The sequence below is a fragment of the Cryptotermes secundus genome, unplaced genomic scaffold, assembly GCF_002891405.2.
Source record: "Cryptotermes secundus unplaced genomic scaffold, Csec_1.0 scaffold709, whole genome shotgun sequence".
Classification (NCBI taxonomy): domain Eukaryota; kingdom Metazoa; phylum Arthropoda; class Insecta; order Blattodea; family Kalotermitidae; genus Cryptotermes; species Cryptotermes secundus.
The window spans coordinates 1,726,245-1,752,160 of record NW_019738358.1 but is presented as its reverse complement, the minus strand read 5'-3'; the positions used below and the strand labels follow the sequence as shown (position 1 = coordinate 1,752,160).

Sequence of the window (25,916 nt, the reverse complement as noted above, 5' to 3'; positions counted from 1 at the left end):
AGATCAGCCATATTAATTCATCTCACTCAAAATAGTCTGCAGTCTTACTAATATAACATGTTTAATGATGGATTTCTGTTACCCTCACTCACCTGGAACAGAAGAATGAGATTTCTGACATGAATGCTCAAAATCAACCACGAGGTATCTTATTTCTTGAAGATTTATTATAAAATCATCAAATGCTCTTTGACCGTAAACCTACAGAAGACAGCAATCATATATGTAAATTATTTGCAATTCATGTTTTTTTTTTACAATTTGGACTCGCCCACTTTGCCGCAGATTTGTTAAATTAATACCATGTTCAAGATGCAGCACAGTGACCTAGCCCAACTCACAATGACTCCCCCTTTGTCCTTTTAAAAAATTTGAAAATGTGCAATCATTTTTTTAAATGATCTTTCACTTAAGATACATTTTTCTTTCTGCAGTTATGTACAAACTGAAGTTTGGTATGCTAAATTTTTGTTGTTTTTTCTTCTTGTTTGGTCAACACTTTACAACTGTACATTGAGCGCTTCAAATAATGGCTTAGTAATATTATACTCCATTAATACTAAAACACTAAAGATACTAACTTTTATGGTTTTGTAATAAATAAAAGAAATGTACTTTTCTGTAGGTATTGCACAGGTGGGTCAAAGACATTGGGAATTAAAAAAAAATTAAATAATAATAAAAAAAAAACAAGGTCACTCATTTTGCATGTACACCATACAGCACTTTCAAAACTAAAACAGGGGCAACATTCTGACATGAGGTGGAATGTAAATGCTCTTTTTGTTATTAAATATACATAAACATGAAATGGAGGGTATTGGGAACAAAATATAACAAATTTGCCACCTGTTTTAGTTTCATGCCAAACAGTTTCATTCATAATGGGTGAAACACCAACAAATATTTATAAGCATTTCACAGTTCTGTCAGTGCCCAATGCAACTGCTCTAAGCCAGTAGAGTGTAACTTGGGGCGCAAAGGAACATCACCCCTTACATAGCACCTGATCGCTCTTTAATAAATAATGAGGTTCATTAATACAAACATAAAAAAACATTACCAACTACAGTTGCCACAAACATTTAACAATTCAATGTACACAACCGTAACTAATTATTTGCACATTTTCATGGTTCAGACCATGACAATTTTCATAATGTTTGCATTCCAAGTTACACCTTACATGTAATACACTGCACACCAGATACTAACGCAGAGCAACAGTAAGGGTGCCAGTGTGTTTGATTCATGCACAGTGCCTGCTGCTTGCCATTTCAATGAAACCTGATTCATTCATTTACAGAATAACTTTTTTTTTTTCTTATTGAAATTGCCAAAATCATCTTTTGTCCCAATAAAACCACCTGCTACACATCACAACCTTGCCCCACCGAGAAAAAAAGAATATGCAAAAAGAGTAATAATAATAATAATAATTCCTTTCTTCAGCTTCATAAAAAAGTTTACAAGTACTTGAGATCTTTCATATATAGTATTAATTAATTATATTACTTCATACAGGAAACCAAAAAGTGCAAGACATATTTTTTAAGTTTTACAATGTTAAGAAAAACCATCACTGATTCCTTTGTGTGTGTATATATATTTTTCATATTCAAATAGCTTGTGTAGCTTACTCATAGGTAAGGGGGTAAAAAAATTATTTCTAAATAACCATGAGTACTTTACATTTCCAAACATCTCTCCTTTCAGCACTTGAATTTACACTCTCATTATAAGGGCAGATGAAGGGAAGGGAAGGTTTGATTAAAACTGTAACCTTGGACTGAATCAATGTCATTGATCGTTTAAAAAAAAATCACTGAAGCTACCTACCTACAGGTCACTCTCATGAGTATGGGTTGTCAGCCTTGGTTAAAAAAATTACAATACCTTGGACAAGGGGGCTGGGAGGGGAAAATTCTACATCCTACAATACAACTTTGAACTTCCAAAGCTAATTATCAACTAACTATACAAATGCTTGTCTCTCCTCTTCAAATTATGATAAATGTAAACAAGGTGTACCTTTAAAGAAAAGAGCACACTGAGTTTATAAGAAATAATTTCAATGTTGCATTCCATTGAGTTTGTAATGCTAACAATGATTGGTTCTATTATCCCTTATGTAATGAACATTACTTCATTTTTAGCTATTCACTTAAATGTTTCCATTGTACGAACGTTCATTTCGCTTAGTCTCGTATATGGAGTTACATTTTGTAAAATAAAATTAACAAACAGCACGTCAACTGATGCACCACTATTATTTTTTAGTTTTCATATACAACATATTTTATTTCCTTTTAATTTATAGTCGTTCACCACTACTTTGCACAAAGTCTGCACAAAATACACAGCCTTGCTAAGCCAAATACTTGGATTGTTGTTAATCAGCTTCTCCTCCCTTGATACTAAACTTCTTCTGTCAGTTCTCCCCTGGCCCACCCATCCGTAAGTGGCACCTTGCATGTTCAGTGGTACTGGCATCATTTGCACATCTATTTACATGAAAAAGGTAGTGACACAGTAGCAGTAATACAAGTAACAGTAGCTGTTGTCATCATAACGGTGAGGATAATAGCAGAAAAAAGTAAAGAGTGATAGTAGCGGTAGTGGTGGCGATGTAGATGGTGACAAAGGTGTTATGTCACCGTCACAGTAGAAGACAAGAAGAAAAGGTTTCGGCAGTGTAAGTCGTCTCAATCAATATGGTAATCTACTCAACCACACACCTAAATGTCTCCTCCAAACCACTTGAAATATATGAACATTCAACACACGAGATAAAGAGACGCAGGAGGGAAACAAGTTCATAACTGGATTACAAATGAAGTCAATTTTACAATTTTCCTTGAACACAATATTTAGAAGTTTGTTTCCACACCACACAAAATTTGTACAGAGGCTTCCCCTCTCTTCATCTCTTAATACTTTTATATTAAATGACACACCTCAATTTCCAACACTGCACAAAACTGCAATGAGGAAAATAGGTACTGAATTATTCACATAAAAAATTCCCATAATTTAAGTACTTAGATATACATACACACCTCCACTACTACAAATGTTCCACGTATTTGGAAAGCTTGTCCTGAGGAGTCATATCACTGGGATCACCTCCCCCAGATGTGGGCCCCTGACCACTAGATCCCGCTGATCCAGGTGGGGCACCTGCAGGGGAGGGGTGGTGAGGCATACCTGCCCCTGCTCCATGTTGCTGTCCTCCACCACCTCCTGACAGCTGTGAGAGCATCATTTCACTACTACTGCCCAAGTCAGGTGGGTGATGCGCAGGAGAATGAGTAGGTGTCACATGTGGGGGTGGGGGATGATGGTGTGGGGATGGAACAGGTCCTGCACCACCACGCGGGGAGGGTACAGGCTGGTTGCGTGGAGAAGGTACAGGCCTCGGCGACGGATTGGGCTGAGGTGACCGAATGGGAGGAGGGGATCTCACAGCCTGCATTAATTGCTGCTGCTGCTGCACGGATATGCCAGCAGCCGTGCCTGTTCCAGGAGGGGGGCCCATCATCATGGCTCCTGCACCTGCCCCCTGGGGTGATGGGACAGGTGGTGGCGTTGGTTTCAGTCCAGGTTGCTGCTGCTGCAACACTTGCTGTGTCACCACTGTACCCGGCTGCTGTACATACTGTGTAGGCTCAAAACCAACACTAGAGTAACTGACAAGATGCCCTTGCTGTTGCTGTTGCTGCCTGCCTGTTGGAAGTCTCTGTTGCTGAACATATGGTGGAGCAGGCGGCTGCTGGAATGGACCAGGTTGTTGTTGTTGTTGTTGTTGCTGTTGTTGCTGCTGCTGTCGCTGCTGCATGCTGAGCAGCTGCTGCTTGTACCACTGCTGGTGTGGCATCATCTGCTGGCCTTGCTGTGGCAGCACAGAACCCTGCTGCTGTTGCTGCTGCTGATTAAGCATGGCCTGCATCTGCATGCGACCTTGCTGCTGCTGCTGCTGTTGTTGTTGTTGTTGTTGTTGTTGCTGCTGCTGCTGCTGCAGCTGTTGCTGCTGGGGGGACATCATGTGCTGGAGCTGCTGCTGGTGTCCACCTCCTGCCTGGCCTTGCTGCTGGATAGTTTGCTGCTGTTGATTCTGGTATACCTGACGTTGCTTGATGAATGCAGCCATGAGCTGAGGGTTGCTTTTTAATATCTGAAGGATCTGTTGCTGTTGTTCTGGTGTATTAGGTGATTTGAGCGTCTGAAGGAGCTGCTGAAGTGCCTGTTTCTGCAGGGCAGGTCCTGCAGCTCCAGGCATGCTGCCCCCACTAGTTGGCGGTGGGCGGATACTGATGGGAGGGATTGGTCCACTGATGTGACTGCCTGTTAACATGCTTGGCTGGGTGGGTTGAAGGTGTGGTGGTGGTTGCTGCTGCTGCTGCTGCTGAATTGCTTGTGGTGTAGTCTGACGCATGCCCGTGTTCTGCAGTGTTGCATTTGGAACATACCTATGGGAAAAATATGAACAGTAACAGATTGCACGTTCTAGAATTAGTTTTGTTCAAGATTATCTCAAAACGAAAAATCATGGTACATTCATGATGTTTCTAGAACAACTGTCAGTAAAGCAAAGTAAAAAGCAAAACAAATTGTACATGTGCTTAACTAATTAAGCACTATGCCATGAAGAAGTATGGGGGGTGGATGTATAGATCTTGAGATCAGCACTAGTTGGAGATGACTGCAATACTGACATTCTCTCATGATCACAGTGCATATCTCTGAGGCACAGTTCACATGTCTTTAATGTGAAGAGTATAAATGGCTATCAATTTGGATTAAAAAAAAATGCCTGCTTCCCTCTTCTCAGCTATGGTGCATACTAATAGGCCATTAAAGCAGAATATCTGACCATTCTTTTTAGCAACATTTTAAATTACTGTTCAAAGTTTTCAACTACTTCCTTATGCATGTGTATCAGTGACAACAGGGGGCAGCCAGTATCATGAGTCTATTCCCAATCTTTTTTTTTTGATTGTGCAGCACACTACCCCTATTTAAGTAAAATGTCTGTGTATCTACTACCGTTTTATTACAACTGCTGAATGAACAAATTTCCATAGGAAAGCAGCTCTACTTATAACATGTCAGTCACTGATGAAATACAATTTACATTACAGAACCTCATGTTATGGATACTTTTTCTTTGAACACATCCTTTACGTAAAGTGGGGGCATCCCATAAGTCATGTGACCCAAGCCTAGGAACAGAGCTTATGCATTTAACAGTTTCATGATACTTCTTGATTTCACCATCTCCCCAACAGCTCTGAGATTCTTAACATACTGTCCTCACCCAGCTGATGGTTGGGAAACCACCAGTGCTGGTACTGCAAGTGCCAAGAAGACTGCAGTGGTGGACAAGACAAACTGACGTCAAGATTGTAAATGGCCACAGACAGTGAATGTTCCAAAACATGTCACAATATCCTCACAATAGATTTCCCCAAGATTCATCAATTAACATGGACACTACACCACCTGAGTCTCAAAATGGATACTTCCTATGTATTCTAAATCGCAAAATTTTATACTGCACTCTATCTAGATCCAAATACCTTCCCTAGACTTTAATTTCAAACACTTGTAATTTGTCTTCTTCCTTCAACGTAAAATATGTTTCATGTCATCACAAAAAGGAGGGGAAATTACTGCATTACATGAATTAGCTACCCAGCAATCGTCATCAAAAGCAGGCTGGAATATTGCCACTGTAGATAGAACAGTTTGAAGAGGTAAAGCCTGGAACATGTGTGAATGAATACACACTCATGCACATGAACACACACACACAAAAAGAGCAAAATTGACACAAATCTGAGAAGACACCCTCACTCCACACATGGAGGCACAAACAGAGCTATTTTCTTGCAACATTTTTAAACTTAAGGTCAGCAGACAATGGTGACCATAAAATACACTGCAACATTTAAATTACAGTCTTCTGGGCTTTGACACCATGTCAATGGTTCGCAGGAACCTACAACATACAATGAACATACCTCCACTGGTCTATGGTTGGAATTAAATGCGGATTTGACGGGCCAATGGGACCCACTGGTGGTCGCTGCATCTGTGGGGGTGGCATCACCTGAGACTGTCCTCCAATGGCTCCCAAAGGAGTGACTTTGCCAGAATATCCAGTGTGAGGAGCTTGCTGTCTCGCTGCTTCCTCCTGAACCTATTATGAAAATATCATTTAGCACAAACAGAAAAGTACAGCGGAACTCTCATATAAGGGCGCGTTTCCATGGGGCGTGACACGCTAGCGTGAGGCAGGTATTCGTGAGTACGACCCATGTGAACGAAGCATCATGGAAATTCTTATGACGTCACAGGCAAGAGTGAGGGCTCACGCTTCACATCAGACATGTTTGATTTTCAGTCGTGTTTGCCTCTACCATGTCTACACCTGATCGGGTCATAAAATTACTAGAAAGGGAAACGTGTTCCAGAAGGAAATCAAATTGGTCTTCAGACACTCGTAGTAAGTTCTTGAAATCATCTGGGTAACTATTTCTGAGTTCCATGTCAACCAAATTATGTGGCCCTAATTTCCTCTTTAGAATCCACTTCCTAACCCACTATCGCCTTTTCTTCCGTTTTCCTTTCATTTCCATCATCTGATTCATTCTCTGCGCTAAAATAGGAGCAAAAACTGAACTCACAACAGCACAACTTTCTATGAGGAGCTCGTTCATGGTTGGCTTTCCGCAATCAACTGAATCACGTCTTCATGGACACTTCAGCCAGTGTGAACTACTCACGACCAACGACTGGTGGGTTCACGCCTGCAAATTCACGAAAGCAAGTACGAAAGCGTTGCACGCTTTCGTATCCACACCCCGTGGGAACGTAGCATAAGGTTTCTGAGGAGCAGTGGAACTGAACACTGAAATGAGGAAATTCATCTGATGGACATGTAACAATGAGCGTGACTTTCATTATCTAAACAGCTGACCACATTTTATCAACTACAAGTGTAAAGAATATATGGTATGCTCAGTTAATTTCCTTTTTAAACCCAATGATGCAAATCAAGTGGGGAATTATAAAAGTAAAATCAACATGCAGAAACAGGACATAAAATAAAGAACTGACAAATAAACTGCACCTTACATATAACTAAATTACATTTCTTTATAAAACGGTACACAACCTAATGTAAAACTATAAATTTCCCAGCAAAATGCTGTACCAGAAGTGAAGTCCAAACAGAGGATTGTTAAACATCAGACATTGGTTTTGTCTGTCTGTCTATGTGTGTGTATTGCTGGTGTGGTGGTAAAAGTGAATAAGCAGCACTGACAGAATATCTGGCAGGACAAAACCCTAACACTTGGAGAAACACCCACAACAGTGCAACTCTCCCCATAACTAATTCCACACGAGTTCCAAAGTAAGACGACTTCATATGTCCACCTGACCTTTTACACTGTACAAGAATTTAGATAAGAGTTTCAATTTACAAAAAAAATGTATTTAGTACCAAAAAGAGATTGGTAATACTGAACAGTAAAATAACATTCAAAATGCAAATTCAAAGTTAAAAATTTCAAAACTCTTCTAGAATTCCTCACTGTTTTGTTAAATGGGTATCTTAATTGTGCAAATACTTTTCTTGACTGACCTGCTTAACAACTTGCAGTACATTGGCAGGCGGTGTCTGCGTGCCAGGTTTGCTGCCAGCAGGTTGGTGCGGGGTCTGGAGGCTCACCATGTTGCCTACACCTGGCTGGCCACTCATTACTCCAGTCTGTCCCACTGCCCCACCTGCCAGGACACCTCCTGGTCCTCCTGTATTTGAGTTGCCTGGCAGAGCACCAGATGGCACATTGGACCGTGTGTTCATTACTGCCATGCGGCGTCTTAACAGCTGAGCTTGCTGTAACCTCTGTTGCAGTTGCTGCTGTTTTAGTTTATGCTTGATATTCAAGCAGAATGGCACAGGACATTTTGTTTCCTGCAAATGTGACAAATACAGATCAGTGAATCACTCGGAAATGAGATGTTATTTCACCTGGATAAAGGACAAATGTTTCTGAGGAACCTGCTGCCTCCATCTTCAGAACAGAGATAGATATGAGGCTGCAGGTTCCTTCGAAATGTTGGTACCTTTCTACCAGATGACGTGGTGCCACATCCCGGAAAGCAGTAATTTTCAAAGTACATGGTACCCTGCAAACAACAACTATTATTCTACACATAGCAAAATCCACTTTTAGCATTTCTGGAGGGAAGGGGGGGGGCAGAAGACCAAAACACTAAACTGTCGAAAACCATACATGGAAGTACATCAGATATAATAATACCATCAGATCAAAATATCCTTCTGCAAATAACACTGCACTAACTCCAAAATAAAATTATACATAGAGCTGCTAAAAAAGAGCAGCACAAATATTTTTGTTACAAATGTGAAACTTTANGCAGGAGCCGCGGCCGCGGAATTTAAATGACCACGTCAAAGGGTTAATTCTAACTCCTTCATGGCATAACCACACAGGTGGATAATGGTATTTCCCCTTTAATCCCCGCCCCAAACACAACAATTCAATTATTAGGTGATGGCACTGTGAAAGATGCAGGGAAGAGTTGTTCTGTATGTCATGTGGTGACCAACAGAAAGTGAGACACAAAGTCTTTAACAAGCCAATTTATCTGTCTCGAAAGAGCGGAGATGACTGTGATGTTCAGAAGGCGAGAAACCCGGTGGTGGGAATGGGAGAAGCAAGAATAGAGCAAGGGAGAAGAATGACAGGAAAACAAGTGAGAAGAATTAGCTGCAAAAGATCCAGATCTAATCTAAAGAGGTCTACATCAGGCAATGAGACAGAAATTATAAGGGGGGGGGGAGGTCAAGCTATCCCTGTAAGAGGCCGTGAAGGCCCATAGGGTTGTGAGACGTTGAGGCTCCCACATTATCTAGACAATCAGCTCAAAGATGGCAGTAAGGTTGTCAGCCTTACATGCCAGCTGTGCTTTACTCCATAGGAGATTTAATTAATTCTTGGTAGCCATTTCTGTTACAGGCCGAGTAAACCCTAGGGCCTAGTGTGGCTGGAAGGATTAGGTCAACTGAAAAAAATCCAATGACCTCATTGAGACTTGAACCCACGACCTTCCGGCTTGTAGCATAGCCCCCCAACCACTACGCTACAGCGAGCCCCGGCAGAGACCATAGGAACTGTTAAACCGGGGACTCTTCTCTGTATCTTCGGGGTCAAATTATGATAACAATTCTCATACTCTCAATACTTACTTGGCAATGCTTGGCATGGTAACAACAGAGGGCAATGAGTTGCTTGCAGATTGGACAACCTCCATTTGTTTTTCGTTTGCAGATCTTTGTGTGCTGAACAACACGTTTCATTTTCTGACAGCTCGGTAAGCGACAATTAGCATCACGGCACTGACAAGCATGCACCAGGGACTGTATGCAGCGTTGAATTGACAGCTTTCTTGCTTCCTATAAACCCAAAAATACATTTCATAAATGAAATGGACCGAGTTTAGAAGAAACACTTCGGATGGCTGAGCACAAAAAAGGATTTATATACACACAATAAAGTAAATGTAAAGGTGTCTGTGCTTCATTAATCAGCATGTCATGGATATGCATGAGGTGAGGAGCTGCATCTTTCTATTCATAAGAGATAAGTGGTCAAGTTCATACAGGGCTGCTCTAACCCAGTCTCTGGCACCCACTGCACAAGAGGCTGGGTGAAAACCCAGACAGGTATGGAGATGTTGAAAGAGAACAATCTCTATCCTACCTAAAAATCAAATATTGATTCTCTGGTCTTTTGGCCCATAATCCAGTCAGTATAGTAACTAAAGTTGGTTTACGGTCCACATATGCTCCTGTCAAGGGAGCTGGGATTTTGTTCTTCATAACCCTTTAACTCCACGGAAGAGATACCACATTATGGGGGGGGGAAAAAAAACAAATTTCCTCTGAACTTCCCATGTATGTGAAAATAAAATCTCTTCTTTCTCGGTGATGTGACCAAGATTGTACAGCTAAACTGGAAGCACGCAAACCCAAGGAAGGATTCTTTAAACTTAAGATCAGCGCTGAAAGGACTGTAAGCTTCGCAGGGGGCATTCATTAATCAAAAACTGAAACTGATGTCTCACATTATCAATTAAAGATTCACAAGGAATTACTCTGAATGAAACAATTGTGACAGTTATGAATACAGTGAGAACAAAACAGAATATCAATAACAATGGAAGGTTTCCTGTATATACCACAACTACATGTAAAATATAAATATTATGGGGTGATGATAATGCATAGGATCTTAGAAAGTGTGCAAAAGAAAACCTGCTTACATTGTACAATTACACATGTTTATAACTTCATAAAGCCGAAGAATGTAGCGAACGAGGACTGATTATACATACCTGAGGATTAGCCTGTTTCTGATCTGATGGGGATGAACCATCATCCAAATCTAGTCCCAGCTTCTCCATTTTATGTGGATGACCATCCTTTTCATAGCACTGCACACAGAGATCGAAATCCTGCAACAAGAGAGATACAACAATAAACATTTGCAAACTTCAACGAATAATCGAAATTGGTAACATCGCAAACCCATCTCGGTTTTGAATAGGCGGGAAAGTTAAATGAAAAATAACTGCTAAGGGATAAAAACACGCAGTTCTGTTGTGGGACATTTTTAAGTCCTAGATTATGCAGACAAACACTAGGAAAGTAAAAATAAAAGCACAAAATCCCTAAAATCTTGAAGATCAAATCTTCTTGGCCATGACAACAGCCACGTCAGGTTCCTCTGAAACACTTGTATATACTGTTGCATGTGTGACTACAGAAGGGGTTCCAATAGCATTTGGATTTACTGAACTTTTACAGAATGTAACTATAACTAACTACTATGGCTTCCTCGGCCTCGGCGTTCACATCGATGTTCACGGCCTCAGTGTTCACATCCTTCCTTGTTTCCGAAACTGGATCTGTATCCATCCTCAGGTGAAGGAAAACCCTATTCTGTTGGGTCCGTTAGAAAAAGCTAGCCTCAATCACTGGACAAACCAATGTCACAAAACATGAAGATTATAAACACCTGAGACCAGACTAAGTCCATGAGAGCTAACAAGAAAAATATTCATAACAAATTGTTGCAACCACATACAAGCGTGGAACTACGATAGATATATCTGTAGAAATTTATGCCAGGAAACCGAACTCATAACCAGGTCCATGACCCCACGGTATGGAATAGAAAGAAGAACTAGTAACAAAAACTAATAGTGTCTTAACTAGTGTCAACAATGGAGTAAATCACGTCTATCTAATTTAGAACGTAATAGAAATGGATAAAAGCATATATCACGTCATACAGATCTTCTCTGTGAATTGGTGACTTCATTGCTGATAATGGGGATCCAAATTTGTTATGAATATTTTTCTTATTAGCTCTCATGGACTTAGCCTAGTCTCAGGTGTTTATAATCTTCATGTTTTGTGACATCGATTTGTCCAGTGATTGAGGCTAGCTCTTTCTAACGGACCCAACAGAATAGGTTTTTCCTTCACCTGAGGACGGAAACAGATCCAGTTTCCGAAATGTCGTGTTTTTATTAGTTATCTTAAAAACCAGGACGATGGATAAAGTCCAAAAACCCAATATATCAGTGTGTTATACACCATCGCCAGAATCCTATAGTAACAACTTAATGAGTTTACATGCTATGCAATGTCTACCAAACACGATGTCACACACATCCCAAAGATCTAACTCCTCATATTCACTACTGCATGAACCTAAATCTCTCAACTAAAATTTCAACTTTTACAATGGTTGTCAACACTGGAATTACAGAAGCTTGGAAATTTTGATTCTGATTTAAATTTTCTTCAAGCTCTTCAGAACTCCCTTTCATGATCTGTTTTTTAGATTACCTAATAATACCTTCCCACATGCGTAAGTTATAGCACTGAACTAGGTGGAGGGGCGACTGAGAATGACAAATTGGGAAGCAGATGCCGTGACCTGTTTCAGGGTACTATCCCCACATGTCTATAGGTCTAGGAAAACCACAAAATAACCAATACGGATAACCAATTCTGAGCTATGATCTAAACCCAGAAAGTCTTCAAATACATGCATGGGCACTAACTACTCAGCCACAATACTCAACACACAGTATGAGAATTATATCACATATACAACACATCATAACTATGAAAGCATTCACACTGCTTTTCTCCCTCCCAGAGATATGTAGGTAAGTCAATAAGTAAGTTACAAATGGATATAGAACTTAAACAACGAGTACTGATTTGAAAAATGCTCTTATTTCTGAACATAATCTCCCTGTACATTGAGGCACTTGTCCCATCGTTTCACAAGCCCCTGAAAACCAGCAGCATAAAATTCTTTGGGCTGCTGTTGGAACCAGGCGCTGACTTCCTTACGGAAGGGTAACTATAGACACTATAGCCACTGCTATTGGTTGTTCATATGGCATGGCCTACCTCATAATGCATGACAGGTTAGGTTTTCACAAAGTCTGTGCACGATGGGTGCCCTGCATGCTGACCCCACAAAACAAAATACGAAGAATGGGTCTGGCATTAGAGCATCTCAATCGCTACCACAATGAAGGACATGCTATGCTAGCCCGAACTGTCATAGGTTACGAGTCTTGTTCCAAGCAACTTCCATTTGTTCGGCCCTCTTAAACGTCATGTTTCGGCTGAACATTTTCCCCGATGATGATGCTGTACAAAGGGAAGTCACCATCTGGTTCTGGCAGCAGCCCACAGAATTTTATGCTGCTGGTTTTCAGGGGCTTGTGAAATGATGGGACAAGTGCCTCAATGTACAGGGAGATTATGTTGAGAAATAAAAGCATTTTTCAAACCAGTACTCTTATTTGTTTAAGGTCTATCTATATCCATTTGTAACTTACTTGACTTACACTCGTATATTACAGGGTCAACTAACTTCCAGATTATTCAGCAGGCTGTGTAAAATATAGGAGTAGCATTTATTTCACATACTGGGTACAACTCAATTTACACCGATATATTTTTAATTTTCTTTGTCAGTTTTTACACATCAGGTTCTCTGGCCTGTTCCAGCTCCAGTTCAAAATAAAGTTCTGGACCAATGGTAGGACTCCATGGATGGGAGATAACCCATTACAAGGCTTCTACATATAATAAGAAGGAAACACTGCCAGAAGAAATATGGACATACAGCCATGTTCTGAATGGGATTGAAACCCATGTCTGAGTGGCTGAAGGCAGTACAAGTCTCAGAATGCGTGGCCACCTTGGTACAGTCAACTTTATCCGCTGTTACTGTCCATTTTTTAAACAATCAAAATCATAAATACAGACTTCAAACCACATGTTCATTAAATTTACTGAAGAACTGATTTTAATCTATTTATATCAATAGTAAACTACAACAACACTTACATCACAGACTGTGCAGTGGTACCGTGTCTCCACATGGCCCTTACAATTGTTACAGGTGTAGACGAACCTGTCCTGGCCTTGGTTATGGAGTTCATACAGCATCGACATAGATGAAAATTTGGCTCGCCGCAGTGATGAGAATTCGTAGTGACGTTCACGTGCCATTGTTAGGAACGCATCACGCCCATCCATCAGGTCACAATTGATGAATGGATCTGGATCTTGAATTGGCTGTATAAAAAGAATATTCTCCACATTAATGCAATACACAAGAACTCCTATTTTCATCTGCTAATTCAGACTATATATTTCAATTTATTACGGATCAATCTCACAAAAATCATATTTATTTTTATTAGAATTGTCTGCAACCCTGCCATTTTAGTTGGGTCCCTTGTGACCATGACATGACGCATCCTCAGGTTGCGGATGGAGGAGACAGCCTCCAGATGTCTTCCTGCAGTTTTTCTTCTGCCGTGCCGCCACTTCCACGCGGCAGCTAGTTCCTATGTGAGCGATGGCCAATTCTTTGTGGGGCCCATGAATTTCCCCCGGCAAATCTTTCGGTTTCTGGCGGCGGCGCTCCGCAGCCAGTTTTCGGTCCCTACACCATTTCCTCGGTTCTCCGACCGGCATTATCGTGGTGTCTGCTACGGGGACTTCTCTCTGTGTCGCCTCAGGTTTAGTTTCCACTGAGGTCAGCTTTCCCTCTTCTTGACATGTCTCCATCTCTTGGCAGGCCAACGTCTCATCGCAGGTATTCGGTGTTTCTTTTACGCGTACTTTGACCGGCATCACCATAGCATCTTGTCCGGGTACTTCTTGGTGCTCCACTATGAACTGCATCATCCTTTCCATCACTTCTTTCATTTCTTTTCGGTCAGTCTCTCTCTGGGCCTTCCTTTCTTCCCTCTCGGCCATCCTATCGGCCTCCGCCTGTTCATGTCGGGCGTCGGCCTTGGCCTGGTTGGCGTCTGCTTTTTCTTGCATAGACTTCAAGAGCTCTAACACATGTTCCATTTTTCCTTTCGTAGGGTAGCACTAGGCGCAGAATAATTCGTTTTACTCGTCGCGTGTTTAAGTTCGTAAAACACTTCTGACACCAGTGTAGCGTGTTTTGTGTGTCACGCTACAAATAACTTTATGCCGTGTTTGATATAGCGAATTTATTCCACTCGCTCACCTTACACACTTTACAACCATTAGCTCTTGCAGTGTTACAATTACTGCTTACAATATCTCGGCAATACTGGACTGTCTTCTTCAGCAGTTGGATCAAGACTGACTTCCTCGGCGGTTGATTCCAGACTGCTTTTCGTCGAAGCTGGGCTATTTATCCCCTCGGCCGCTGCTATTCAAATGAACCCTCTGTTATAACCGTGGAAATGTTGCTTTGTTGGTTCCGCGATTCCTATGCAATGACCCATTGTTATTGCGTTGTCTCTGTGGGAACGCGTGTATTCATCGTAACCGTGGAGAGTCGATGTTTTCGACCCAACGGCTCACTGTTGGGATTACAGTGTTGCTATTGTTACTTCCTAGGCAACGGTCTGTTCTAGCGTTTCCATAGAAGTGACTCTTCTGGATTGCAAACACGTTACAATATTTATATGTAATTTAATCATTTTATGAAAACAGTTTCCTCATAGTGTTTACAATAACAATACCTATTAAACAAAAATTTAATAATCATGAAAGCACTAAAGACTTTTGATATGCAGATTTTCACTCTTACAAACCATACCATATGACCATTTTGAGTTAATGGTTGAGCGGCATCCAAGAATTGTGTCACATTTGCATACAATGTGAAGAACTGAAGGAGAGATCAGAAAGAAATTAACTAGGTGCAAGTCTTACTAGGAAAGCACTTGTAGGCCCAAAATGGAGAAGTGGAGAGATGTTTTCTTACAGGAACAATGAATCTAAATTCCACTGCAGGAGTCAAGACCACTGCTTTTGTTATTGCCGGTCTGGGAATCACACCCGAATCCTTCTCCAGAAGGAAGCGGAACTATTGCTAGAGTAAGCGGAGTTGTCGGATCGTGCTCACACTGGATGATTTTACTATGTTACAAAATTATTATGTATGGTTTTTTCCCTTCCTTGTCGCAAAATACTGACCGCCTCTGTGGTCTAGTAGTCAGAGTTCCTGGTTATAGATTCAGAGGTCTGGGTTCGAATCCTAGCACAAGATTTTTTCTGAGAAGTAGTGGGTCTGGAACAGGGTCCACACAGCTTCGTGATGATAACTGAGGAGCTATTTCAAGGAAATAGCGGCTCCTGTCTACAAAACCGAAATTAACGGCCGTGGGGATTTGTTGCACTGACCACGCGACACCCTTGATCCGCTAAAGTTGGCATTAACTTCGCCTACAAGCGGTGGTCGCTCGGTCAGTATAGTTCACTTGCGGACTAAAACCACAGAGTTTGTTACAAAATATCACTTGAATAATTTTTCTTTCCACAACTGTGAACTTCTTCATTCAATATGTCAATTAACTGTCTTTAGTATGTCACTAAATCAGATTCAGTTCAAAAAGCATGATGGCCAGGGAAAGGTGGGGGGAAGGGTAGCAGAAAGGGAAGAGATACTTCAAATCCAGGGGACAGAAGCTGAATTTTCATGCACAGTTTATATATTTTCCAAGAACTTAAAATCGTTGGCTGCAATGTAGTTATGTAAATATGGAATAATGATCCTCAATCTTTCTACAGTGTATATTTCATTACATGCTGATGTAAAATACAACCCTTTGTGGTGTCCAACACAAATTCTTATTTTTTTTATTTGCTCACTTTCCATTTTCAAATGTACATTTAAAAAAACTGAGTTGCTCCGAGATGTCGTCATATGAAGAGACAACAACTTGCTAAACTATTCTATAATATTTATTATAGTTGCTCAGTATACACAGACGAACTTGAGTTTGAATAATTGAAAAATAATAACAGTAGTGAACTCTGTAATACCTTGAACGCTGTACTGAAATGCAACTCTGAACTGGAATTGTAGAACTTCCACTCAATGTATCTTCTTACATAACCTAGAGTCGGACCTATAGAAAATATGTCAGTGTCCGTATTGTTGTAGGCTTTGCCTAGCACTGGCTGTTTACTCAGCCGTTGCTAGGCAGCGAAAGGTCTATATGTGACTATGGGAAGCACCCAGTGGATCGTGTGCCAGCCAATCACAAGCTAAATTTGTAAATATATGTAAATAGTGACAATGGACTTACTGACACACAAATGAGACCCAACCTCTCGTCAGAGAGGGCGCCTCAAATGAACAGGACAGTAACTCTCATATAAGAAAAAAAGAAAAAATCTGGTCATGACAGACTGACGGACCATCAGTCGCAATGTGGCTTGGGCTTGGAAGAATTCTAGTTCTGAGTTGCATTTGAATACAACATTCAAGGGATTATAGAGTTCACTACTGTTATTATTTTTCAATTCTTCAAACTCAAGTTCGTCTGTGTATACCGAGCAACTATAATAAATATTACAGAACAGTTCAACAAGTGGTCGTCTCTTCATATAACGACATCCCACATTACCTTCAAACAAATCCCCAAAATACTGCCCTATGCTCTTATTCATGCAGTTACACATGATAAAGTCTAAGACAAAGCATATAACACTATTTCCACAAAGTGATCCCATGCCATGACAAAGAATTACGGATCATCTTTCAGTGAATAACAAGTTGTTACTGATAACATGTTCCAAGAGTGAAACGACTCTTCAGTGCAAGGGGAATTATCAGTTCTTAAATTATGGAGTCCAAAGACAGTAACTGAAGTCACAGAATAAGTTACCCACGTAACACAGGAAAGACACTTGTCTTCAGTAATAAGCACAAATGAATCAAGAACCCCTCAAGCAAATTATAGGCTGATAACAGTAAGGATAACAAGCTTCAATTCTTAACACAAGAATTATGACAGCTCTCAATGTAGTACTCACCGCTAAGCTGGCAGCCGACTGCGCTGAGTGAAGCCTTATCACAAAAAATACTTCTTTGTGCTTCTCCATTGTAGCAAAAATCTTTGCTGAGAGATCATTGCCTGTCTGAGGAGTGTTGGACTTTTTACTATTTTTACGCTGATTTGCTTTTGACTTGTTTGACTTCTTCGCTTTTTTCTGGCAATTCTTTTTACCATCAGGCCCTGCTTCACTTTCTTCCTGAAGCGAAAAGATCTAGGAAAAAAGAGAAACCGCATACACATTTAACTAAGAGTAACACCACCCTTTTAATGGCATAAAAGGTAACGCTATCCTGTAACAGGCCGTGAGACGTCAAGGCTCCCACATTTTCTCTAGACAAGCTGGTTACATATGGAAGTAAGCTTGCAGTCATACATGCCTGCTGCCCTTTACCCCCCCCAGGAAGATTCCTGGTACTCATTTTTATGAGAGGCTAAGCCAAACCCAGGGCCATATTGCAGCTGGAAGGATTAGGTCAAGTGAAAAAAAAAATACACCTCTTGGGGACTCGAACCTGTGACCTTCCGGCTTGTAGCATAGTGCCTGAACCAACTACGGCATTCATTAATAAAACATTCCAGTACCAACAACTCTGTGACAATGTAAGGACATAAAACTTGAAGCAGTGTACCCCACATCTGGATGACAGGTATGTCCATCGCCAGTCAAACGTTCAGAGCAAATGGCATGAAAACCCCTCACTCTAGCATGTTTCATATTGCAGGACGGAAGATTTTCACCCATGTTGCTGCTTAACACTTTTCACAAGTAACCACAAGTGATCCCCTGCAGTAAGCTCCTCAGCCTGTGTTCATGGCCAGTGCATAGTCAAAATAATCATTCTATAGGCCGCCAGTTTCACATCAGGTCCCTAATATGCCACTTCACACAAGGATTACCATATTTGCAGTAATATAACGCATATTTAATTAAATTTGCTCAAATACACTATTCTAACATACCACACAACCAAACAAAATAGTAAGAGGAAGTATTTGCATAAAGGATGTTAAACTCACATTGGCTGCAGCAGCAGCTGCCTCAGCTGCCTCTGCTTGCTTCCTCTTTTCTTCCTCCTCCTGGTCCAACTCTTTGATGCTCTCTTCAAGGACATTGGGCCAAAAGTCACCTTCGAAATATGGAAGTTCCGCTGCGGAGCTTAACTTATCCTCCACCGCTTGTTTGAGAATATCCTGAAATCATTACATCACAGGTTTTGGGTTTCACTTTGCATGAATGTTAAAAGTTGCAGGACTTGAATACAGGGAGAAGTTTCTCTTTTCTCCATAGCACCAGGCTTCCTACCCAATAGCATTGGGTGTGAAACAGCCAGGGCACAAAACTGACCCAACACCTCCACTGCCAAGGTTAACTAACAATGCATGGAGCTACACCTTCAATCCCCCACACTTCCAAGGTGTACTACTTGAGCACAGGGACAACTTTACCTTTAACTTATATAATAAAAATATCCTACAAGTTATCATTTTAACCANNAACTTGAGGGCAGTTTCGGATGAATGTGAGAATTGAACGTGCATTCAACAATCCTAACAAGTGTTGTGCTTTTACACGTCGACGTATTGTAGCAGCGTTCACGCAGCAAACATAACTGTGTACATCTTAAACAACGGCAGTGTTTTCATGCTTGTACTATGTGCCTCTGATGACGGTTTTATTAAACCGAAACATGTAAGGCAGAAGTGATAAAGAAGTGACCTATAAATTGTTACACTTGATGGACTTTTTATTGACTTTGTCATAAATGAGATTTCATACCTTGTAATCAAGAACTATCCTCTCGATGATGCCTTTGTCAAGCATCTTTTTGTACCATTCCTGTAGCCGTTTCGGCTTAGGAATCTTCTGCTCAGCAGGGTGGCAGTGGAAGATATAGTCATCTCCTTCCGAGGGGGGACATGCCCAGATGTGTGCCATCGTATACCTGCAATTAATATTAGTACATAAATCAACAAACATAATGGACACCACACAGTACGATCACATCATACTGTAAAACAGGCAAATTTTCACATATTTAGCATTCATAACCTAACTAGGAGCGGTATATATATATAAATCCACTTAATGGTACAAAAAAGACAAGGGGCTTTTGGAAGCTGAAACCTAGTTCATCTGTCTGTACATTCTTTATATGAGATGAAAACACCATACCATATCTGACACAAGTTACTTACAATACACAACAAACAGCAAACCACAGTTGGAGGACACGGTCCTGATATGGTAACAAGCAGGCTCAAGTACTTCTTGTAATAAGAGCAGATATTTTGAACATTTATTCAGATATGCTCAAGTTCTTACACTCTTAAGTAAAATCACATTTTAAGACTTCGCGGACCGGTGATTTAAATATTTAAATCACCCTGGGGACCAGCGTTTTTAAACCTACTACCCTAACTTGTGCACTGTTCACTTTAAAAATTAATATAAAATCTCCTAATTAATTTTATGAACTAAAATTTTTGGAGAAGACTTACCAGAGCTCCTAGAAGTGCTTCAGAGTGTGATATTTCTGGAAACATTCCCCTCTGGATCAGTGGACCAATAGTCTTTCAAATTATCCCTCTTTGTAAACCCCATTAGAATGATTATTGCCAAAAATTTTTTCATTTCTGTTGAAGTGACATCCACCCACTTCAACACCTTATAGGTACTGTCTTACGCCTCACGGTGTAGGAGATAGTATCTGTTGGTCTCCTGACACAACATGTCAAAGAAACTATCTCCGAAAAACAGTTCAGCTACTTCAGACATTTGTGTAGGGTCTGATGGCATTTGTCTCACCTCTGGATCACCAGTAAACTTTCCCAAAGTGGGTGTTTTGTTCACTTTACCCCATGTGGCTGTTCCCGCAATGCTAGCACTCGCACTTTCATTGGAGCTCTCACTGTCACTTTCACTTTCTCTTCTGGTCACAATATTTTGGGGGCCACTGCCACTGACACTGCCCTCGCTATCATAAGACGAAGCAGTTGGCAAGTCAGATAACTCATCTGAGATCAAATCACAGATTTCTTCTTCTCCGAGAGCTCGTGCGGCCTTCAACTGCTTTCGTCTCTGAGCCATGTTGACACTGAGAATATCTTGCCTCACACATAGAAGCTTTGACTTGAACAAAGGGACTTTTCTTTAGAGTGAGAGGGGAATAGAGTGTGGTCACGTTGCTGACTCGGAAAACAAACATTCCAAAGGTCAGCTATGCAGTCTTTTACAGACACGTGGCACCAAAGCGACGAATAGTGTGTTGCAAGATAACATGTCCTAAAAGCCTAAATCTAGGCGACCGGTCTGCCACGTTTAAAACCCAAACGCCTAGGCCTAGGCATCTGGTCCACGAAGTGTTAATTACATATACATTCATAAAGCTGTTCATTAATTGACCTATAAATCGGGAGGAAACTTTAATTATCAAAGAAAATAAAGAGACTCTGGCAATCTTTGTGTGAGATTATTTACTCTTCTTATTCTACACCACAAATCACTGAACATACAGGTTATTATATATACATAAAAAGCATAGCACTTCTTGTTCAGTTGTCCTGAGAACCATATAACTTATGGATAAGTCTACTGCACCTAGAATGCTTTCCATATTGTCTAAACTTCAGTCTAACACATTTCTCACCTCTATAAATATTTAATGAGTTATGCTAGAGGTATGAACAAAAACACATGAAGGTCTTCATCTAAGGTGTCCATTATTTTAGATCAATTTTAACTAAAAGTCAAATGTTTTGATATATATCAGCAAATTTCACAGAAGGCCTGTCTTTCAGGTTTTGCTTGCATAAAGATGGATGGAATGACATGGGCCTAAACCTGCACATAACATAACTAAATAACTCCACAGTGCACAGACCGTATTAAGAACAACAAAGCAGGTTTTCTAGCCATGAAACTGCATGCCTCTTAAAGAACCACCATCATTATGCAGTTTTCTCCAGCCTCCCATCATTTCATCTTTCTTGGACTGAAGACAGATGAAGTGACAGGAGGTTGGAGAAAACTACATAATCAGGAACTTAATAAGTCATGCTCTTCTCCAAGTGTAATCAGAATGACCAAGTTCATGCTGATGGGATGGGCATGGCATGAACGGGGGAGAAGAGAAATGCATTTGGATATTCATGGGAAAGCCACAAGGAAAGAGACCATTAGAAAGACCAAGACATAGGTGGGTGTACAATATTAAAATGGATGACAGAGAGGATGGGATGGTATGGACTGGATCACTTTGCCTCAGGATAGGGATCAGTGGAGGGTTCTTGTGAACATGGTAATGAACCTTCAGTTTCCATAAAATGGGAAGTTACTACGTAGCTGCACAATTGGCGGCTTCTCAAGAAGGGCTCAGCTCCATGAGTGAGCAAACACCATGTCCACAAGGACACACCACTGGATCCCATCCTGATTATAACAAAAATTCTAAATGGAAATAATCAATATCATGCAACTCCACACTTTACAATTCAGTAATGAAATTGTGTAAATCAAAACACCTGAGGATGACCCTATAAGGGTCGAAACATGTAGTAGAACATAAATTAATAAATTATAGTTGCACTAACAGTGGAATTTGTATTATTAGCTACCTCTGTTACGATTGATAATAATTCTACATTATCTTAACAGAAAGCTTCCCTAGCAAAAACAGAAGGAACTACAATGCATCAAACTTACCCTAACTGCTTAACATAGTCGAGATAACCCAGAAGAATCTCATGGTAGACAGCAGTACGAAACTGTCGAGGGCGGAAGAAGTGCACCGAGTCCAGATAAGCTATGTACACGCGGCGAGTGTTTGGACAAGGGCACTCGGACCCATATTCTTGGACATGCATTCCAAAAAAACACACATCAGTACCATCCACCTCCTCGAATGCGAAGAGTGCCTTTGCTCGATACGGGAACTGTTCTGGCAGGTCACCGGGCTCCACAAACCTAGCCAGAGAACACAGTACAAGTAAACAACACAATTTATAACTACCACAATTTCTGTATGTGTATACTACTCCAGATGAAATTACCATGACTCATGACTCACTGGGATACGAGACATCTTTGAGAACATGTCAATTCACACATAATTACAAACTTAGTAAAGTGTCAATGCCCGCAGTCGCTGTATGTGGTACGGAAACAAGTTGATGTACCATCGGACATATAGCGCATGGTACATTTCTCTCAGCTGACAAGCAGCACAGTGACTTCTGTGGACTCTGAATCATGGCTTGCCGAATGTCTTTCTCCATCTTCTGCCTGTGTGAGGTATAGTCAGACCATTTCCCAGGAACATGCACAATTTCACAATGTCCTGACGTGAATGGACATAGTGAATTGTACTGACATCGAAAAGCTTGCCATGTCCTTCTAACACTCGAAAATTTTGCATACTATAAGACGCACTGTCACGGTGTGACCGCTAGCACTGCCACGCGGCTGAACCGCCTGCAAACCCTCCATTCACCTTACAAGAACATCCTTCCATTCATATTCAAGCAAACTGCTCGGATATATGTACATTAACTTTGTATTCAACAGTTTACTTTCCTAACATCTCAGATGGATCACTCTGTAATTTGAGCAAATTGGCTGAAGTGGTGATACTTTGGACTTATGTCTGGTAGTGACCAGTTTGGATATTGGCTGGAATACCAACTATGCAGATCAAGTTCTCTTGCGGATAGCCTAAGTCCCTTCCAGGAACTGCTGTTATAGCAGCTCAATTTACAAAATGACCACTTCATTCCACACTAATTCAAATTCATTTTCACCACTGACACTTTCATTCTACACTACAAAATCTGAGCAAAAAGAAACCATACAACAAACAACAAAAATGCTGACACATAACTCTGAAGTTTCATTTTTCCTCATTCACGATATAACAAAATCAGGAAGCTTGAAGCACTAACACTTCTGATTTGCATTTGGCAAGTGTCTGGCGTGAATCTTGGCCGGTACTCCAACTATCCTAACTGAAGTTTATCATGTATATTGTTAGCTACTTCAGGTCAATGTTGGGATAGTACCTCAAATTAGGACATGACATTCTTACCCTATTATCCACTGCTATACAGCATGAGCTAAATAAACAAAAATATAAATAGAGAAATAATGATGTTGACAACTGACTGTAATATTTAATTTTCTCTCATTCACAATATAATAAAATCAAAAGAAGTTGGCACTCAACCTTCTGAATTGTATTTGACGGTTTCCCAGACTGTATCAAAGTTGGGACACTGCCTATCCTGCCTGACATTGTTCATAAATATCCTAGAGCTTTCCTGGCAAATGCCGGGACAGAACCCAAACATTAGGCCAAGACTGCTTCCTTTCAAAAACTCTGCAATTCATTAAATGTGCACAGAGTACTAGTTCTGTAGAACATGGCCCATTTTATGATCTTCACTTAGTTCAAAGTATGNTCTACCCTGAAGATGGAGGCGATACGTTCCTCCGAAACGTCGGTTAACACCACATATACACGGTGCCAAATCCCAGAAGACTGCTTTCTTTATGATGCTTACTGTTACAAAACTGACATGAACACGAGAACGTGACTAAATCATAAAGTGAAAAGTATTTTTCATACTTCAATTCCAATTATTCTTCCTTGGATTTTTTTTTTTTTACAAATCTCACACACAAACCTGTTTCTCATGCCAGGCTTCACTTCCACGATCTTGTCAGAACTGGCAACAACCCGAATTGCCACTTCGCCAGCACCTGCCTCTTTCTTCTTAAGGAAGTTATTGACTCGTGTTTCAATATACGTCCCAAGTTTTGTTATGGGTAACCGTTTTGCATTGAATTTGTTCTCTTTTCTTTTTGCACCTCTCTTCTTCAAGCAATTATCACACACAAATCTGTCATCAAGCAATTACAATCAAATTAGAAAAGTGAAAGCACATACACAATTATACAGAAACACACATAAATAATATGACATGTATCTTGCTTCTCTTAACTCACCCCTGAGGCCAAATAGACTCCATGTGAAGAACACAGATTTGATGAAGTTTCCTTCCACAGTCTTGACACTCTACAAATGGTTCCAATTCCAGATGATCATTTTTCATCTCCTTAAATTGGTCCTTCTTTATTGCCCTGTATGATTAGATTAAGTACATACATTAATGCAAAGTAACCAACTGAAGGATGAGATGGGCAAACATGAAGCATGCATGGGGGGAATGATATATATATATATATATATAGGCTGTCCCAGGATGAATGTGCCAGACTTCGGGAGGGTGTTCCTTATGTTGAAGTATGCCAATATAACCCAAAACACCTGTGTCCAAAGTTGAACGGTTACGGAGATAATGGCCCAAGAAAAGTGTGTGGCGGCTCCACACACTGTAACCTATCACCTGACAAGTCTTATTATAGGATTCTGAGGATGGTGTATAACACACTGATATATTGGGTTTTCCCACTTTATCCAAGATAACTAATAAAAACACGAAGTTAGGGAAGGAAAGTGGATCTGCTTCCCTCCTCAGGTGAAGGAAAACACCTATTCTGTTGGGTCTGTTAGAAAAAGCTAGCCTCAATCACTGGACAAACCAATGTCACAAAACATGAAGATTATAAATACCTGAGACCAGGCTAAGTCCATGAGAGCTAATAAGAAAAATATTCATAACAAATTGTTGCAAACACATACAAGCGTGGAACTAGGATAGATAGATCTGCAGAAATTTATGCCATGAAACCAAACTCATAACCAAGTCCATGACCCCACGGCATGGAATAAAAAGAAGAACTAGTAACAAAAACTAATAGTGTCTAACTAGCGTCAACAATGGAGTAAATAACGTCTATCTAATTTAGAACTTAATAGAAATGAATAAAAGCATATATCACGTCATACAGATCTTCTATGTGAATTGGTGACTTCATTGCTGATAATGAGGATCCAAATGGGAGAAAAGTCCAAACTGTGTTGGCTAATTGGGTTGGCCAAGCATGCCATATGGGCCGCTTCCTAGTATTTCCTATAGCTGATGTGGCTTTCAATATCCAAAATCTTAGCTTCATCCCAGCCTACCCTATGTCCCTCTTCATAGGCATGTTGGGCTACTTTAGATTTTTCTAGAAGACCTTCTTTTAGGTTATGCCTATGTTCCCGGAGCCGCACGGCCAGAGGTCTGCCTGTTTCGCCAATGTACCTTCTGCCACATTCACAGGGAATGCTATAGACGCACCGTGCCATCAGTTGCGGATCTCTTTTCGGTCTAGTTTTCATAAGGCAGTTCCTAAGTGTGTGTTTCGTACGGAAGATGGTCCTAATATTATACCGATTACCTATCCGTTTAAACTTTTCAGAAACACCCTTCACATATGGAATATAAACAGAACACAGAGGGCTTTCCTCTTTCTTCGGACGACTACTGCCCTTGGAATTAATGAC

The 25,916-nt window shown here is 40.6% G+C and overlaps 1 protein-coding gene across 1 annotated transcript in view; it reads right to left on the bottom strand.

Moving 5' to 3' along the window:
• Positions 1-145: 145 nt before the first annotated feature.
• LOC111870880 (CREB-binding protein) overlaps positions 146-25,916 on the bottom strand; it is a gene marked incomplete in the record, with an annotated part of 110,653 nt that continues 84,882 nt past the window's right edge. Inside the window, 12 exon segments of the mRNA XM_033754038.1 lie at positions 146-4,469; positions 6,024-6,202; positions 7,652-7,984; positions 9,284-9,490; positions 10,432-10,551; positions 13,481-13,711; positions 17,450-17,683; positions 18,490-18,663; positions 19,250-19,415; positions 22,175-22,435; positions 24,151-24,366; positions 24,473-24,607. Of these exon segments, the coding sequence (XP_033609929.1) occupies positions 3,068-4,469; positions 6,024-6,202; positions 7,652-7,984; positions 9,284-9,490; positions 10,432-10,551; positions 13,481-13,711; positions 17,450-17,683; positions 18,490-18,663; positions 19,250-19,415; positions 22,175-22,435; positions 24,151-24,366; positions 24,473-24,607 (3,658 nt within the window).